The 19,896-nt window shown below is 35.4% G+C and overlaps 2 protein-coding genes across 5 annotated transcripts in view; one reads left to right on the top strand and one right to left on the bottom strand.

The window, feature by feature from the left end:
* The first annotated feature begins 345 nt into the window (after window positions 1-345).
* LOC124422568 (brain-specific homeobox protein homolog) lies at window positions 346-4,727 on the top strand. The gene is made up of 3 exons (XM_046959212.1): window positions 346-1,421; window positions 1,564-1,816; window positions 3,910-4,727. Exons 1-3 carry the CDS (start codon window positions 1,080-1,082, stop codon window positions 4,191-4,193), a joined length of 879 nt encoding a protein of 292 aa, XP_046815168.1. The 5' UTR covers window positions 346-1,079; the 3' UTR covers window positions 4,194-4,727.
* Window positions 4,728-14,307: 9,580 nt separating this feature from the next.
* The window catches only part of LOC124422540 (GTPase-activating protein CdGAPr), a 32,575-nt gene continuing 26,986 nt past the window's right edge, over window positions 14,308-19,896 (bottom strand). For all 4 annotated transcript variants that reach the window (XM_046959094.1, XM_046959093.1, XM_046959092.1 and 1 more), the window contains one exon: window positions 14,308-19,891. In XM_046959094.1, the coding sequence (XP_046815050.1) occupies window positions 17,405-19,891 (2,487 nt within the window). In that variant the 3' untranslated portion in view covers window positions 14,308-17,404. The remainder of the gene's footprint in view (window positions 19,892-19,896) is intronic.

Raw genomic sequence — 19,896 nt, 5'->3', positions numbered from 1 at the left:
CCATCTCTCTTTCCTTCTCTCTCTCTCTTTCTCTCTCTCTCTCTCTCTCTCTCACTCACTCTTTCTATGCATCTGTAGAAGCCTCTGATATATACATCGGTAGGTTATAGAGAAGACTAGAGGGATGATTCGCGACGCGAGAGCGTGTCCATGACAACGTTGAATGTTGGTCACGCCCTAATGCTTCATTGGGACCAACCCCAGCGTCATGAAGCGTCGCGACGCCAACCAATACGATCGTGCGTCGTTCCGGGAGGCCGAGTTTCCTCCATGCGAGGGAGCCCGCGCGTCACCAAAAGCTGCTTTTCTTTGGTAGGGGGCTAGAACGATATCGGGTCTCGAATCTCCTTGGATATCACGCACCGATACTCCCTAAACGACGACAAACCCTGCTGCCTCTCCGCCGGCTGGTCTTTCCACTAGTTTTCATTGCGATATATCGAACGAGGAAATCATCGGTTCGTTTTAATTAATCGACTTCGAGGTTACACGATTTCGTCTCTTGTCAGAGAAACGGGCATACCTGTTTACCAGTTGTCTTGTGGTTATTTCATCAGAAAATAATTGCATTGCAGTTACATTCTTGGAGTTTGAAGAAAGACGTTGAACTTCTTTGGGTATTTCTTTTTTTCTTTTCTTTTTTTTTACTCCTTTTTCCGATGATTAAAGATCAAATTATTTGACATTATCTTTTATTAATTAATTTCGATTCTTTTTTTTTTGATTCTTTTGGAACTCCATAAGATCGAGTGCGAGTTTCAATATCTGGAATTATTATTTTTACAGAAAGTGATACTTGTTCCTTATTTTTTTGTTTCTTTTGGATTCGAAAAGTGTTGATATTGAGAAATTCTTTGAAGATTTATGCATTGAACAGAATCAGAGAAAGGATTGATGAAGATATACAGTGCTCGAGTGTGTTTTGAAGTGTTTGAAGCATCTCAAATATGACACCAATGTGTAACTTTCAAATATTACAAGCGAGTAGGATGTAATTTATACTTGGGATAGATCGAATCACTATCTCAAGATTATTCAAGATTACATCTTTGAAATTCTTACGAAAAATAAACGGAAAAATGCAATCGACCTGTCAACAGCAAGCTCAAGCACATCCTGGTCAAAACGGTACCTCCGCAAGTCGGACATCCTTTCTGATCGAGGATATTCTCAGTCGTGGTAGCGTACCACCCCATACACATCATCAGCTTCATCATCAGCATCTTAGCTCGGCTCACGGCCAGCAGCATCAGCAATATCAACAATTCGCTAATTTATTACCTGGATACCCGTCGGCGCCACCCACAGCTGCATTTTTTCTGGGACCACTTTTTGGTAGCGCTGGTATGGGGGTTGGCGTGGTACCAGGGGTCAGTGAACTTGCGGCCTTAAAACATTGTCGACGACGAAAAGCACGAACGGTAAATGCACATTAATTTATAAGTTTTTGATTGTCTCGAAATTTGTATCAATACATTTTTGATTTTTAATATATCTAATTGTTAATTGTTAATTGTTAATTGTATTTTAATCTGATCAATTAACATTGATTTTCTTGATTAGGTGTTTAGCGATCAGCAGTTAGCTGGTTTGGAAGCCAGGTTCGAAGTTCAAAGGTATCTGAGCACACCGGAAAGAGTCGAACTAGCGGCAGCCTTGCATTTGTCCGAGACCCAAGTGAAGACATGGTTTCAAAATCGGAGAATGAAGCATAAGAAACAATTACGAAAGTTGAACACGAATTCGAATAGTAATGGGATTCAATCGTCTGGTCAACAGTGCGGTTCTCAATCCGGTTCGGTGACATCTCCAGCAGGTAAGCGATTAAATTTTTCATCTTTACTTTATTTTTTTCTATAAATCTTTCATATTAAGAAATATTTAAATAAAAAAATTTTTTTGATGTAAAATTAGTTTTAATGTCATGTAATTAATTATTAATGCACGAAAATACCTCATAGTTTTTTTTATTATCGTTATGCTGTATTTCATTTAAATACGTATACAAGAAAAAGTAAATCTAAGATATAATTTAATCATTATTGCCATTCTTCAAAAGCGACGATAATCGTGATTAAGTGAGATTTCGGTTAGATTTTTACCAAAGTAGTACGTCGGTTGCGGGCTAGCGCTATGATTACGATCGATTTGCCATTTACTTGGTCAGCTTTAGAATTTTAGCGCGTGTTAAATATTCCCGTGCGATCGTAATAATGGACCAGTATGACGATATAATGCAACCAAAATTCCACTGACAATAAATTACGCAAGTTCGGCTTAACTAACCAGACCATAACCCGGTGGGGGGCTTGCAGGAACTGTAATCATTAACTAGCGGTACCTAGATAATGATCGCCATCTATAGTAGAATTTCCCGCAATCGTGTATAGCTAACAATGTTACTACATGGAAATTATATTATACAAGACGAAAATTCAACGATGAAGTTACATGCACGCGGTAGAAACGATGGCCAAGAGGAAGATACATTAGAGGAAAGGGGAACGAATGTTGGTTAAACTGATATATCAATTTGGGAATTATAGCGTTGAAGTATTTCCTCGTTAGTAAGTATAGAATGTTTGCGAAACCGTTATGCTCGTTTCTATCTCTAACGAATTAATATCGGTTTTGTATAAAAAGGATAGATTCACATTCCATAGGAATACAGCAAAAAATTGAAGTCGATTCTAAAATTTTTGTTTAATCACACTTTCATAACTACAGTGTACTAATTGTCCGAGATAAAAAATTGTAAAACCGTCGTCGAAAAAATCCGTTTTATTCGATAACAAAAAGGATAACTAAAGTCCGTGGTAAATAATTTCTGATGCCGATCGAGATTGCTCTTTTACTTCATCTCGGGGATCGCCTAATGAAATTGGGTCAGGTGTATGCCAGTACACAACTCAGACGACCGGTACTAGTCTTCAGTGGCGAACAATTGAGAGAATATAGGTCTGGTCGAGCACTTAGCTGATAATTGACTAATTTTCTCGAAGACCGAATCGAGGAACGACGAGAAAAGGGAGAGTGAGAGAGATGGTAGACGGTAGAAGGAAATTGGAAGAGAGGGAACCAGGACTTCTTAAAGTATCCGGTAGCGTCTTGAAGACGCTGGAGATGAGAAGGTAGACAAGACTTCTCTCTCTCTCTCTCTCTCTCTCTCTCTCTCTCTCTCTCTTACACATATACACATATACATTTCCATCCTCTCCCTTCTTCTTACTTGCTGCCCCCTTAGCTTGCTACCAAGGAGATGCCTCGATAACTTCGTTAGCCCTTCCTACTGAACGAGAAGCCATCTTGGCTAGCAAGACGGAGTAACTCGACGACTCAGAGGTTAGGACGGTGAGGATGCGGTGCCTCTCGATTTTAGAATCGTGCACTGAGTGCATAAAGCCTAGTATCTCTCTCACCCCTTCCCTCCTGTCTCCCTTCACTTCCCCCTCCGACCACCCTCAAAAGCGACGCAGTTACCTTCCCAATTGCCACGACAACGCCCGAATTCACCGTTATTGCTCGGATCACGACCCATCTTTCCCTTCGGTCTTCCCTCAGATTAACTCCGTCGCGTCTCTTTGAAACGGTGGATCGATGAATGATGTACATCCCTTTTAAAGATATCTAAAGCGCGTCTATTTCCATGTGATACTTTGAATTGGAGAATAACAATTAAAATTTAAACAAGAGGTTGTTTTAATTATCAAACGAAAGAAGTTAATATGAGATACTACAAATAATATGATCGATGCATTCTTAACATTTCGTCGTGTCATACTTGACATAAAAATTTAATTAATTATTTCATAATCATTTATCATTGTGTGACGATCATCGATAATTATATGTTCTATAATAAAATAAAAATAATGTCTAATGATCAACCGATGTACTGATTATTAATAGAACGACCTGTGGACTTCTCGCTGAGCAGCGGCGGTGCTGGTGGTGGTCGAGAGTCTCGAGGAAGTAGCGATGCTGCTATGGACTCCGATGAAGATGAAATTGATATTCTTGGCGAAGACGAGGAACCTTCACCTTCGAGGAGCGTTGGAAGTTTACATCTGCCAAAACGTAGTTCTTCGACACCCTCTTTTCATCAAACGACGCATCCGCATCCGGTTACCCTCTCGCATCAATCATCACACCAACAACATCAGCACGGCGTTCAACGCCAGCAGCATCGCTGAGAATTCAAGGACAAAAGATTCTCCTCGAGGAACACTATCTTCCAACTAGAGAACTCTTCTTCTTCTTCTTCTACTTCTTCCTCCTCTTCTTCTTATTCTTCTTCTACTTCAACATCTTCTTTCGATCCTTCAGCTTCTTCGTCCTAGCTCGAAGACGAAATGGCACCAACATTGAGAGAGAGAGAGAGAGAGAGAGAGAGAGAGAGAGAGAGAGAGAAAGAGAAAAAGAGAGAGAAAGAAAGAGAGAGAGAGAGAGAGAGAGAGAAAGAAAGAGAGAGAAAGAGAAAGAGAGAAAGAGTCTCTCTATGATGACGAACTTGATAATTTTGAGAGGGTAGTGTTTCTTCGAGGAAGTGAAATCGGTTCGAGACGTGCTATCGGAATCTTTCCGTTCGATATAATAATGCACGTAATAACAAAGCTGACCGTGTGCGCGAATATATCTGATAGAATTAATCGATCATTTTCGTAGCCGCAAGCATGAATTTACCTGAACCTTTCTCGAAATCAGTAGGAATAATCACGGATAGAATAATTAAAGTATTACGCGATCATTAACCGTTGTCGTCGCGCGGGTGAGGGTGAGAATGAAAGAATTTGTGCCATCTGGAAAGGAATTACGAAAGTGACCGGACACAAAAGAGAGAGAAGTGTGTTCGGATAATGATAAAAGGCAACGGGTTTGATTTGGATTCAATGGGTGAGAAGCAAACGCTGGAAAATGACTCGCTGATCGAGCTTACGCAACACTTTTTATAGGCAAAGTGCAAGTAATAAAGCTAGTCTCTCGTGTCACTTTTTATAGCGAAGTGTAAAGTTAGCCTGCGGTTCTCGTTGGAATTAAAATGTCGTACTATGACGCTGATCCTGTGTCTTCATTTAATCATACCCAATCGTTAGTTATTATCATATTTTTATAATTCATTAAAATAATGTTGTCACATATTATTTGAATTATTTTAATTGTTACTGTTTGCACGAAAGATTTGAACTTATTTGAAAAGGCCCTTTGATATTTCACGGTGTCTTAAGTGAGGAATGACGGAACATTAGCAACCCGCTAATTGCCTGACATTTCCTTCCTATCATTCAAGACATTTTCTAGCCTTAACGATTACAAGGCGAACGCAAATGACGCCACTACATCATAGTTCATAAAGTATCAAAGGAAATAAAATTAACGATAAGACGACGCAGGTCCATTTAATAAAAAAGGTGAGTGTGCATGGGTGTAGATTTACCAGCTTAACAAAAGTCCAACGAAAAGGAGAGAGAGAGAGAGAGAGAGAGAGAGAGAGAGAGAGAGAGAGAGAGAGAGAGAGAGAGAAGGAGAGATAGGGAAAGAGAGAAAGAGAGGGGGAGAGAGAAAGAGAGAGAGGGGGAGAGAGAGAGAAGAGAGAGAGAGTTGCGGTCTCGGAAAAGTTACTTTCTCGAGATTCTATTGGAAATCTAATTTACGGAGGACTCTCTTTCCCTCTCTCTCTTTGATGAAAGACACGTAGCGAAAGGAACCTTACCAACTTTTAGTCAGATTTTTAAATAATAAATTATCCTGTCAGAAATATTATCACCTTTCTTAATGGTTTTTCAATCATAAGATTTGCAAATGGTTTTCAAGAATCATTATAAAAATCATCATCGATACGAAAATACCCACTACCTGTTGCAGGACAACATTAGATTCGGTTAGGTGAATACGACTAGGAAAAAGAAGTGGTAGGGATGTCCTGGCACGTAGATAGGACAAGCCGTTGGTTATAAGAAGAGGACGAGAATATAGGCGGAGCCTGTGGGATACGCCGTGCTTCCAGTTCGGCTGAATCCTAATACCCAGATAATGGGAAGTAATTGCAAGGGATCAGAGCGAGCAGCTACTCTCTCTCTCTCTCTCTCTCTCTCTCTCTCTCTCTCTCTCTCTCTCTCTTTCTCTCTTGGTTTAGGGTTTTCTGTATGTATAGAGCAATGAAGTACGTGAGAGAGAGAGAGAGAGAGAGAGAGAGAGAGAGAGAGAGAGAGAGAGAGAGAAGAGCATAGTGGCACTGTCGACTACTCCTTTCCACCCCTCTTGTTCAACCTCGACCCTTCATCCCACTGGGCCCACGACAAACGTACGGAGTGGAGGATAGACTAAGCTTGGAGAGATAAAGATACAGAGGAATGAAGAGGAACGTAATCGCGTTATCGGACAAAATCACGAAGCATGTTCTCGAATACACTTCGGATGATACTACTCTCGATATTCTCCGCGTTACGTCGTACCCTCTACGTGATCTCAGTAACGATTCGTGGTAAATACATAATATACATACATAAGCGTTTATAAAAGTTTCGTTAATTCGTTGCTTTTACTATATTAATAGATATAATTAAATGAAGTATAGAATTTTCAAAAATTACATTGACACTAATTTTAAAAAGACAAAGCTGTTTATTAGAAAACTAGTAAAACAAAAAAAAGAAAAAATAAAGGAAATAAAAGAATTTGTAGAAAAGAACATTCTCATAAATTGTTATAGTCACGTTGAATCCAATACGATTAGAATTTAATAAAAGGTAATAATTACTTTAACTTGTTTTCAAATTTTACTAATCAATACTCATTGTAAAAATGTTCATGGATACGGATACGGAAACAATATCGAACTCAACAAATTACGAATGTATTACACGATTCAAGATTACTTTTTTTAATCTTTGCAATTTTATATTCAGCAAAGCGTGTCAGAAAAGAATAGAATAGACGAGCTAAAGAAGCGAAAGAAAAAAAGAGAGAGAAAGAGAGAGAGAGAGAGAGAGAGAGAGAGAGAGAGAAAGAAAGAATAGGAGCCAGCGGGGTACCTTAGCAGGTAGCTTATAAAGTAATAGGATCTCGGGTGCCATTTATGACATTTATTACATTCTGTTAAGACGTCTATTATTACGGTACGTAAATAAAGGGGAAAGATAGGCGAATAAAAAGAGAGAGAGACGGATAGAGAGAGACAGACAGAGAGAGAAAGAGAGAGTATGAGAGAAGAATTGTCGAGTCTCCCCAAGAGTAGAAGCGTCGGAGCGGAATGCGGCGAAAATAATGAAATAAAGGACAATGAAGTGGCAGGTACAATAGCCAATACGGTCGGGGATGAACGAGGCCTTACGCGGCCTTCGGCCAGGGTGCCAACGACGGACGGTTGGCAACCAGTGTGGGTGTGTTGGGGTTGGGATGTTGAGTGGGAGGAGGGTGCGCGCGCGAGGACCTCAGTAAAGAGAGGACGAGAGAGAGAGAGAGAGAGAGAGAGAGAGAGAGAGAGAGAGAGAGAAAGAGAGGATGAATGTGAGAAGAGGAGAGCTGGACGTCGAGGACGGGGTTGAGGCGGGATAGTTGCGTCGAGCAGGCTAAATGCAGTGGGCGTGTTCCCATTACTTTCATTATTTTCCGTCGGAGGGGTTCGGTACCGATATGCGTGGGCTCCGGGGTACGTGTAATGCATTCACCTACGAGTTTAACCCCTGACTCGTGTAGGTGACTATCTCTCTATCTCTCTTTATCTCCCTCCCTCTCTCTCTTTCTTTCTCTTTATCTCCCTCTCTCTCTCTCTCTCTCTCTCTGTCCTCACCAGCCCTCCCTCCTCTCACTTTCACCCCTTCGCACTGCTTTTCGACGTCACCTCCTCTGTAGTCCGTACATAAAACGTCGAGTAGCGGCGCGCACATCACACGAGAAGATCGAAAAGGGGCCGAATATTAAACGTACGGACGCCCGACGACGAGCGTCGAGCGGCGTAATCATATCAAACGAAATTACTGTCACGCATTCTCTATCTATCTACCTATCTTCTTCTCTCTCGCTCTCTCTTCTCTTTCTCTCCTATCTCTATCTCTATTACTCTTTCAGAGTAAGAACATGAATACGTGAGCACGTACATATGTATGTACCTACATGGGCTTCTTTGTTGGTTCTCTCTTTGTCAAATGGCACGTAAGCGGAGTAACGAACCATATGGTGGCACCAGTATCGCTTTAAGAGATCACTTACATTTGATCGTTGATTTTAGATCACTTGATATATTATATTTTCTTTTTTCTTACTATATTATAGAATTTCGTTAAAATCTTAATGTCATATAAGATTACTTACTCGACAAAAAATGATGAATACAATTCTCAAATAGAAATATGTTAAATAGTGACAATGAATAATGTGGATTTTTATATAATTCATGAAGAATAAAAATATAGCAAGGTTAATTCGAGAGTGAGATTTCGAGTAGGAAGAATTGGATGGGTAGTAGGCTATGGTGTAACGTCCTCGCGAATCGAAATGTCAAGCTAAAGAGCGCTAAAGAGGCTCAGGCGCATCGTGTTCGATGAACGGAGTTCGGCCGTTAGGCTAACAAGCTGTCAAGACGTCGCCGCGTGTCAATCTGCAGCTCTGCGACCGACCGACCAACCCTCGAGATAAATCCACCCTTGAGTACTCTTCTATCCAGAGAAAATCCTACCGGATCTACTCTCACCGTTCAGTCGTCTTTTCTGTGTCTTCTATTGAATATCAGCAAATTTGTAGAAAAACACACTATTTCATCTCACGAGTATCTTTGATTTCAATATTTATGTTACGATTTCTTCTATAAAAGAAAAAAAGTTATAATATTATCTAATATCAAAACTGAAGAGAAAGAAAAAGCGAGCGAGCGAGCGAGAGAGAGAAAGAGAGAGAGAGAGAGAGAGAGAGAGAGAGAAAGATAGAAAGAGACAGAAAGAGTGTATATAACACCGAACGAACGATTGAAAATTTGTAAAAATAATATGGTGGATGCAATCTGATTGACTTAGCATTTGACCCAGTTAGTTACGTGACTTTCAATTACGTTAGCATTATTTGATTAGTTAACTATTTATTCATTAAATAAGTTGTTAATGAATAGCAATAACGTTTTGAGATTCATAGATGTTATCAAGCTATATCGAAAAAAAAGAAGTTTTGTATTCTTATAGAGTAAGAAGGGCCATCCGGGAGTCCACTCATTCTCAAGAACGGATCGAGTAGGGATCGAGGATGAATCGAGGTTGAACGTCGAGAACGGGAAGGCGATATCGTGGCATAGGCGACGGCATTACTGCCCACGTGTCGTTTAACTTGATCACCCTGGCCAATCTGGCCTCGTTTCAACCTCCGGTTACTACGACGCTTCCGCTAACAAATAACATTGTCGACGACCCTGCGGGGGCGTTCTGATTCGATTTGCACACCCTGAAAGGCGGCCTACCCCCTAGAGGGGTGAGAATGAAGCTAGAGGAAGACAGAGATACCAATATATATATATATATATATATATATATATATATATATATGTATGTATATATATTATATATGCATATATACATGTATGTATATATATTATATATGCATATATACATGTATGTATATATACAACAGAGGGAGAGAGAGAAAGAAAGAGAGAAAGAGAGAGAAACAGACAGACAGACAGACAGAGAATGTGAAAAAGAAAAGAAAACAGATATTGAAAATGATTCAATTAATGTTGTGAAAAAAAAAATTGTTTTTAATTCTTATAGATTATATGTTTTAATACACTCTTAAAATATTAAGAACAATAAATTTCTATAAAGGATTAAAAATTAAGATTCTCCATTTCTAATAGTATATTTAAGAACATTTATTATATATATACTTATTTTTTTTAAAACCCGTCGTCCGATCGAACATGGTTACATTAAAATGTATATATTGAAATGCGATTTAATTAGTTATAAAATTAATACATATCACTGATTGATAAAGGTCAATATCAATTGTTAAAAAATACTATTTATAGTTCCTTTAACTTTTACGAAATCCAAAATCCGATTTCAAAATCAAAATCAAAATCAAATTTATGATATGCGCAAATCTAGTATAGATGTTTATGTTTCTTAACGATGTGTTTAAAACAATATTTTTCATTTTTAATCACTTTGCATTTCAGAAGTAATAGAATAATTTTTCTCGAGCTAGTTACTTTTTCCTTTTGTTAATAGGTCCTTCATTTCCATATAGGTATACACACATACACACAAATTTACCGATGTATATATATATATATATAAGTATATATATATATATATATACGTATATATATATACCGAGGGTATCCCGTTTATTTCGAAAAATTGGAATATTCTTTAAGGGACAGAAAAGATTTTTTTATAGATTTGTTTGGTAAAAAAACGGCACAACATATGGTACCAATTATATCTTTTCATGACTAGTGGTGGGAGAAAGTTCAAAGTCAAATTCATTTTTTTTACCTGGAAGTATATATTTTTCTCTATATAATCCGATGGCATTTATTAAGATGAATTAAACGACTTGCCATGTCAGGCCATTTATTATTGTACAATATTATAAATTATATAATAAATTTGAGTTCTTCAAGAGTATCCTGAAGTTCTACAAGAAGTAATTCTGTTTCACTAATTGCTAGTTGTTAGGTTGCATGCTGTAAACAAAGGATAAACTTTTTACGAAATAGATTTTGTACATTTAGATCAGAAATTTGAGAAGTGTGAAAGGATATAAGAAGCTTGTCTTGTGTTAAGAATAGTATTATGTTGTATTATGTTGTATTATATTGCGTTATACTATATTATATTGTATTATATTGCATTATATTGTATTATATTGTAATATATTGTATATTATAGCGCAATTTATATAATAAAGTAAAAATTTGTATAATTGTGAGAAATAATGTAATTATTGTGTATTACTAATAAAAATGAAAATAAAGATGTTTAACCTCAAAAGAAATCAGATGTGTTTTTCATTAAATTCTACTCTTTGTCCAAAAAATTATATTTTAAATTCTTTATTCAAACAGAAATTTCTTCCGCAAATTGAATTTTGTATCCGGATCACATGACTCAGGAAGAGATGGCACGCGTAATCATACTACTCTCTTGGTAAATTATGTTCTCCTGGTGGAAGATTCAAATTTTGGAAAAGGAAAATTTTCCCGCAAATCGGGTTTCGTAACCGGGTCACATGATTCTAGTCTATCATATTCTCCTATTCGAAAATTTAAATTCTGTATAAATCGGGGATTTTTCCCGTAAATCGAATTTTCCTGCAAATCACCACCTCTGGTCAATTATATTTTCCTATTTGAAAATTCAAATTCTAGAGAAAGGGTAAATTTTTCTCATAAATTGAGTTTTGTATCCGGATTACATGATGCTAGAAGAGGTGGCAAAATTATACTACCTCTTGGTAAATTATACTTTTCTGTTAAGAATTACAAATTTTGCTCAAAGTGAGAAGTTTGTTCGCAAGTCGTTCTTTGCAAACTTTTTATCTGTTTGACACTTTTTTGTATTTTTTCTCGTCACTTATTTTTGCTTGATATAATTATTTTATAAATAACAATTTCTATAATAATTTATATGTGGTATATGATGAATAATTCATCTAAATATTTTGATTGGTTGAATTTAAGAAAGAACACATTGAATTTTTATTCTCAATAAACATTTATTTTCAGTTTAATTATTTATATGTATATAATACATTCTATTTGTTAATTATACGAATATTTGCTTAATTATATAAATTGCAATTTAATATAATAGAATATTATATAATTTAAAGTCATATGATGCGATGTAAAGTTATATAACGCAATATAATATATATTAGCAGAATAATAAAGTACAACGGATTTAATTATTTTGCTTTTACAGTTCTTTTTTATTTATAACTGATTTCGATACATCGTAAATGTTTCTATATCTTTTTTCTTTTTATTCTCATTCATCACTAGTTGCCAAATCTTGGCAACATTTTGAATTTATTTAATTACGTTGAGATGCAACTGGTCAACCGTGAAAGAAAGTAATTAAATTATTTTTATTTTTTATATTTGTTTTAATTTGTTTAATTTTGATTATATTTAAATTATACTTAGAAAGAAGAATCACAAACTTACTTTTCTTCCTTAATTCTATAATGATAAAATTCCTGTATTATTAAAACTGGAAGATTGTGATATCCTGCACCATATATTTTCTTTTCAGCTCGTCTCGAGTAATAATAATTGGTTGAAATTTACTATTAAATGATTTTGATTTTTGTGAAGAATTAGGTGTTATTGACTGCGTACAGTACATTTTTTGCATACGTTCTAAAATAGGTTTTTTTTTCGCAAAGAAGAGCAAAAAGAACTCAGCTAAGCGAATTCTACAGATTAATATAATTCAACAATAGAAAAGACAAAGCCTAAACGATTTTCGAAAATCGGATAAGAGAAAGAGTATGCCCGAATGGAAGGAAAAACAAAAACAAATATATACAGGAGATCTCGTTTATAAGGACATAAACCAAACTTCTTACAAAATAATCTTCGTATGTAGTTCGGTTATTTGAGAAGTATTATGGGAAATACAAAGTTTGGCTTTTGTTTACAGCATGCAACCTAACAGCTGGCTACTTAGCGATTAAGATACAATGTTATACTCCTTAGAAACTTATAAATTTATAATATAATTTATAACATTTTATAATAATAAATGACCTCATAAAAAAATGACGTCGTTGAATTCGTCTCAATGAATTTCATAGAACTATAAAAAGAAAAATATGTAATTTTATTTAAAAAATGAATTAGACTTAAAAATTTCCAACGTCATTCGACTGGCAAAAAAAATTAACACTATATGAAAAATAACGCTTTATACCAAATAAATTTGTAAAAAAATTTTTTTAATAGGTTCAGTCCCTTGCAAGATATTACAATTTTTCGAGATAAACGGGATATCCTGTATATACACACATACATATACATATATACATACAATCTCACTTGTTTTTCGATATTAATAGAATGATTTTGTCCTCACGTTAATATTTTTTTTCTTCTTTTTAAATTGACGAGAGAGAAAGAGTTGACAGCTTCCTCGTTATTCTCGTCGCTGCGTGTTTTGCGGTAAAATAATTATTAACGGGTATACACGTACGTATGTATGTATGTATGTGTATATATATAGTAATACGGTACGTGCTGGTCCCCGGACAGAGGTCTGATTAGTCCGGTTATTTAGTTAGGTACCGAGGAGTGTCGCGAAGAGTTTACAGGGTTGTTCGGTACTAGAACCAGCGGAGATTCATATCTCCACGACGTGTTTAAAAATAATTACCGGGGAAGATTCGCCGATAGTCACGGAGTCGAGCTCTCACCTACGTACTTCCTGGGCCCTCAAGTGGCCCTTCTTCCGCGACATAAAGGCGGCCTCGACTGTCTCTGTCTCTTTTCTTTCTCTCTCTCGTTTTCTTTCTCTTTCTCTTCTCTTCTCTTCTCTTCTTCTCTATCTACTTCTTCTTCTTCTTCTTCATCTGCTTCGGTGATACGGGGTTACTTCCTCCTCTCACCTCTTCTGGCACCGCTCTAGTGGTACTCACCTTTCAACCACTCTATCACGGCGTTTAAAGAGAAGTAGTAAAGACTAAAGGCCCCCTCTACGATTTTTTTTAAGGGGTTAGCATACGATCAAAAGGAGTTGTTTCTCGATGACAATGTAACGCACGACCCGACGTAACCTTCTCTATCCCTTCTCTTCACCATTCTCTCTATCTTTCTATTCGAGAGATTTCACCAATCTCTAACGATCTGACGAAGATCATCGATTGACTTTCACGACAAGTCCGATCGATTGATACGAAATTTTTTGTCTCGAATTAAAAGGAGGCTATATAAAAATATACAATTGCTTTTTGTGACTAAAAAAAAAAGAAAAAAAACACAAAAGATAACTACTGCTTAACCGTTGTTCTTCTCTATCTAGAAACATTCACATATTGTAAGAAATATTTTATAAAGAAAAAAGAAAGAAAAAAGAAAAAAAAAAGAACACGGCAATGAATTCTAACCAATTTTCATCAATTTTTTATCAAGTATTTTTATAAGGATTGAATATATTTTTTTTTCTAAATTTCGATTAAATAAAAAAAGTAATAATAAAGATTATGTGTACATACAAGGACATACAATACATACAATAAGATGGGTATAGACGATAGATAAAACGTTGATTAAATAACTTCTCCATATTTATAATATTTATATTTGTTTACATATAATTTCTATATATATATTTATTTTATATATATATATATATATATATATGTTTGTGTGTGTGTATGTGTGTATATATATATAAGAAGAATATTTGTAGTAGGCAAAACGGTATTCTCTAGTAACAAAAACGTTCATAAGATGAAAAGTATACAACTAGAGGGTGGGATGAAATATAAGGGTTAGGAAAAAAATCGTTTAGGCTGAGAAACGGTGGGCTTTTTAATGCTGAAAAGCAAGATTACTATCAGCCCTTCAATGTTGTATATAAGATTAGTCTTTTTATATAGTCTTGCGAAAAATGTTTTTTGTTACTTTTTTTTTTACTTATTTCTCCCCCCTTCTCATTCAAAGTAAATCCGAATCATATAGTTCGCATTATTTCATTAGACTTTTTCTCTTTCTTTCATTCTCTCTTCCTCTCTAACAATAAGTCTAAAAGTTATATCGTACATATATATACATACATACATATACATATATATATATATATGTACGATTGACATGGGCAATCTGAAATTATTAAAAATAAACATCCTTTGGATGCATCATTATTATCGCGTATTATATATTGTGCAGAAGTATCTTGTAAATAGTTCACGTTTCTTTTTTTTTGTTTATAGTTTACTATTCAGGCATATTACATTTAGGTAACTCGCTAAAACTATGTAGGCCTTTTTCTATAATACGGCTAGGATATTCGCAAGGGTCGAGAGAAATTGTTAGATGTCTAGAAATTCTTTTTTACTTTCTAATAACACTATTATATTGTTAGTAGCTTTTTAAATACATTTAACTACTCGTGCATGCATATTTGTATTATTCTTTTTTTTTCTATTTTCTTTCTTTTCTTTTTCTTACAAACTTAATTAGAATAAACAAAGAATTTAATTGGAACTTTTCAACTAATCTCAAGAATAATACGATTAACGGAAAGATTGTCGTTTAATTTATAAATAGAAATTACAAAAGCGTGTTGGGGATTCGTAAAATAATGGAAATATATATATATATATCAATAACATTTCAATGCATTTTAATATATTCCGAAGAAAATCTTATGTATCATAATATCGCGTTTCTTTGAATTTGAACTTTAAAGTTTTTCGTTAAATAGGATATATATATATATTTGGCTAGGAGATTAATTCATTTTTTTCCATTTTATATCGTAAGAATTGAAAGTTTACATCGCTATGTCTTGTTGTTATTAATTTATAACAACGCCTTTATTGTACAATATTATTCAAATAGGCTATGAACTTTCATCCTATTTTATAATCAGTAAACGTAAGACGTTTCTCAAAAGCGAAAAATTTTCGCGTAAAATATCACTTTCGTTGAGTACCATCCCTCATTTTTCTCTTTGATTTTTGGTCGGGAATAGAAAAAATGTTGAGTTCTACGCAAAGAGATGTATATATGTTTTTACGAGAAAATATATGGTTATTTTTTTGTCAATACCATTAGCTTCATATAATAATAGTTACATGCACCTTTGTTAACTATGTTCTAAGGATCTAGTAAAATTTCTTGCGAGTAAACGGTCCTAAATCGAATTATTTCGAATAATTTGTAGAGAGCAAAATGGTTTTTTTTCTCTTTTTTCTTTTTTTTTTTTTTTTTTCAAGGAAATAGAATCATAGCAAGAACATTAACTTCTATGTCATACTGTCGCGATAAAATTAAAGTATCGTAAAAGATAAATTAAATTTATTAGATAAAAATTGTCAAAACATACTTTAGATCTCAAAATGACGACATACTCATATTAATCACATTTATATAATGACGATCTAACCACCCATTCTATACTTAGATTTTATATATATATATTATATAAAATATTATATATATTACATATATATTATATATTATATAAAATATTATATATATATAAAATCTATTATCTTTTTAATTCATAGTATTATTTTTATTTCGAGACAATTGGTTCCAAATAGTAATCTTGATTTCAAGTCGCATCTTTTTAACCATAATCTTGCTAATCCATAAATTAACTTAATATGTGTGTGTGTATTTTTTTTATACATAAAGACTAAATAAAAATTAGAGCATATACAAAAGCTATATATATATATATATATATATATATCCATTGTGGACCAGTCCACAAAAGAACGTAACCATATCGTTACACTTTTATAAAATGCTCAACTAAATATTTCGTGTGTGTATATATATATATACCTATATAAAAAAAAAAAAATACGATTTATCGAGTTCTCGTTTCATTATAGATATAAACGAAGCATTATAAATGTGTACCAGAGATCGAAATAACATTAACAGCAACACGTAAAAAAATTTACGAATGAATTGTTGATTAAAATACGAAGCAATAAGGCGCAAAAGTTCGCTAATAGAAAACGTCGAACGATTTTCACACTAAACATTGACAATCAACGTTTTATAATATAAAAAAGATATCTCATCTATAATCAGTATTAACAACGAAAACGCATACGCATTTACGGCGAAAGAAGCGTTTCAAAAATATTCCTATACAATCTAACGTGCTCACTTGAATATACTTTCGTATTAATAAATGCAATTACGCAGACACACACAACTCTGGTACATACGTCCGACGTAAAACATACAATAGAAGCCGATAACAGAATAACACAATAAATACGAACGACGGGCGAATTATCTTTGGGAATAGTAATAAAAAATATCTTATTATTAAAATTCATAACAATGGAAAAGAAAAAAAAAAAAAAAAAAAAGAAAAAAAAAGGAAATTAGTTATACTTGTGATCGTTTAATAAGTTAATAAATTCCTTAAAAAAAAAAAAAAAAAAAAAAAAAAGGGGAGGGGAAGAAAAAAAAGAAAAAATTCTTTATTATATTGCACGTTTCAGCTTAACAGTGCAATCTCGCGAATCTTATATCTCATATTTGATCATCATCATTTAAACAATCAATAATTTCAGCCAACGACAAGACGAGTCTTATTCTCCAAATTGAATTTTTGAAAAAAAAGAAAAAAAAAAAGAAAAAAAAAATCAGTGCATTGGCAGCCTTTTTAAGTAGCAGATATTATATATTCTGAAATTCAAGGAGAGAATCAGATCAGTGTCAATGAAATGACGGCCTTGATGTTCTCTGCTTTAATCTGGCCAACAACGCCTGTTCACCGTCACCTTCAGCTTTCGAGGACATACCACGAAAACTCTCCGATCTATATTTGTCTCTCAGAAACGTCCGCCTCTCCTCTTTGTACTTTTCTATTCTTTCTCGACACTGTGGGTCACCCAAGTCGAGACCACCGAGATTCTTCAAGTGAACCTTCTCAGAACTGTTAGAGGAAGGATTCGTAACGGTGCCAACATTAGGCGTGGAACTGTGCTGAACGTCATCAGAAGCTTGTTTTACTGGTAATGAGGTATCACCGGTCATCTGATTGAATTTTGCTTCGTCGAGAGATCTGCTTAAAGCGGCACGTGTAGCTCTTGCATGACGAGCTCGCAAACAGGGTGGCAAATGATGTGTACTGTTTACAGGTGGTTCCTCGGATTTACCTCTTGCCGAATCTAACTCCTGACGCATTTTTCGTTCTCTAACGATTTCTCGGCCAATTTCTGAATCGAAACTTCTTCGTTCTCTGGTAACCTCAGTCTCATATCTTCTTCTAGAAGGTGGAATGGACAATTCTCCTACCATACCACCGGATAATCTCTGTAAAGCCAACTCTTGTAAAATAGTAGCTGTGTCCCGCAGAACGATGGAATCGTCGACTGGTGACGAACTGTTGGAGAAGGACGAATCCAACGGAATTGCTTCTGATGCACCCTCTGGAACATGTGCAATCTCGCAAGGTTCCGCTGCGTTCTCCGAAGGTATCACAACTTCGATATTCTCACGCAGTTGCGAATGGCGTATATTGTTTCTTTTAGAACTCTCGCCCTCGTGTTTCGAAATATATTTATGTTGCGGACTTTGCTTTTTCTGTTGCTTTTGAGACTTTTGGCACTTTTCCGACATCTCTTTATCACCATCCGTTTCGATTTCATGGATCTCTTTATTCTTATCAGGCTGTTTTGAACATCTTTGGTGATCAGTGTGTTTTGAGTATTGTAATTTTTGATGACTTTCTATAGATCGTTGTATATCTTGTTGCTGTTGCTGCTGTTGTTGTTGTTGTTGCTGTTGCAACATGTTTTGCGTCTTATCGACTTCGCACTCTGTTCTCTTGCTGTCTTTATTCTTATTCGTACTATGTACATGCGTGTTGTCTAGCCGAACAAAAGAAGTGTCTATCTTTAACTCGGGACGTTCCTCGTTCGATTCGATGTCAGTTATATTCACCTCGCAAACTTTCTCATTACCATTGTCTTGATCCTGTAAAATGGAAGAAAGATCATTCGTAAACTCGTTTGTAAATGTCGTGGATGGTCTCTGCGTATCTTCGTGCCCTTCGAAATCCTTGTAATCTTTAACATCGTTAACGTCGCAGCATGTCATATCACCTGACACTTGTGCTAGAACAGGACTTTCAGTTAAATCGCTTGCTCCGATACAGGAAGTATCCGTGTCTACCGTAGAACCCATCGTAAGGTCCAATGATGTTCGTGAAACATTTTCCGACATAGATCTCAATTGTGGTGTCTCCGTAGCTATCGCTGGATTCATAGTGCCTTCTAACGGATCTTTAGGACTACTGGATTCGCTGCTTGGCGTTGTTATGGAGCCAGTTGTCCTCTCGACAATAACCCATTCACCGGAATCATTCGTAGTAGTTACCATTGGTTGAGTCTCCGTATTGGTAAATATTTTATCCGAACTATCGCATATTACAAATCCTGAATCCGGCAAATCTTCCAAAGTTTGCTCACAAGACATTGGGGAATCTAGATCAGTTGTATTTGATAATGGTAAGCCAGCCAATTCATGTCCATGTACGTCTGAATTTTCGGCAATCATTTCTTGATTCTGTAAATTGGTAGATCGATTGTTATTAGAGGTTTCTTGCTTCTTTGCATTCGATGTATCTTTGTTATCGGTAGGTATTTTATTTTTCTCGATTGGACATAGCTCAGACTCGTCCGATATATCCTTAGACGCTGAGGTTACTCTACTGGATTCAACTTCACTACACAATGATATTAACCTCTCGCAAGGGGTCATTTCTTGATCTGGAATATCAGATATTCCAGCGTCCGTCGACTCTTCGGTATTTCGAGCTTTTGATGGGTCTATTAATGTGTTACTATAAGAATCCTCGTGTCTATCATAACTACGTATTCTTTCGCATGACTTAGCGTTATTCTGTTCGTTTAAACTTACTGATAACCTATGACTAGGATCGGATGTTTTATCGGAAGACACGCTAACTCTGTTCAAATTATTTGTATTACTTTGTTCGTCGTCAATTTCTAATGGTAAAGTAAAACTTCGAAAACTTATCCTAGGGCTATTGACGGGTATTGGTGAGGTGGAGTGAGACGTTCCTTGTAAAGTTGCAGGAGTTAAAGGAGTCGATGCTTCGGACAATAATGGTAAATAGCCTGGAGTTGGCAATGGAGAGGGCGTTTCCATATTGTGCACATCCGCGGACACCATTACCTGAA

This window comes from Vespa crabro, chromosome 3 (assembly GCF_910589235.1).
Source record: "Vespa crabro chromosome 3, iyVesCrab1.2, whole genome shotgun sequence".
Lineage (NCBI taxonomy): Eukaryota > Metazoa > Arthropoda > Insecta > Hymenoptera > Vespidae > Vespa > Vespa crabro.
The sequence above is the reverse complement of the archived record's forward strand: the minus strand, read 5'-3'. Positions and strand labels throughout refer to the sequence as shown.

Excerpts from the sequence above, each read along its gene's own strand:
- LOC124422568 (XM_046959212.1), top strand. The coding sequence starts at position 1,080 with ATGCAATCGACCTGTCAACAGCAAGCTCAAGCACATCCTGGTCAAAAC. Across the intron at positions 1,422-1,563 it reads GACGACGAAAAGCACGAACG|GTGTTTAGCGATCAGCAGTT; the intron begins GTAAATGCACAT and ends TTTCTTGATTAG. Across the intron at positions 1,817-3,909 it reads TTCGGTGACATCTCCAGCAG|AACGACCTGTGGACTTCTCG; the intron begins GTAAGCGATTAA and ends GATTATTAATAG.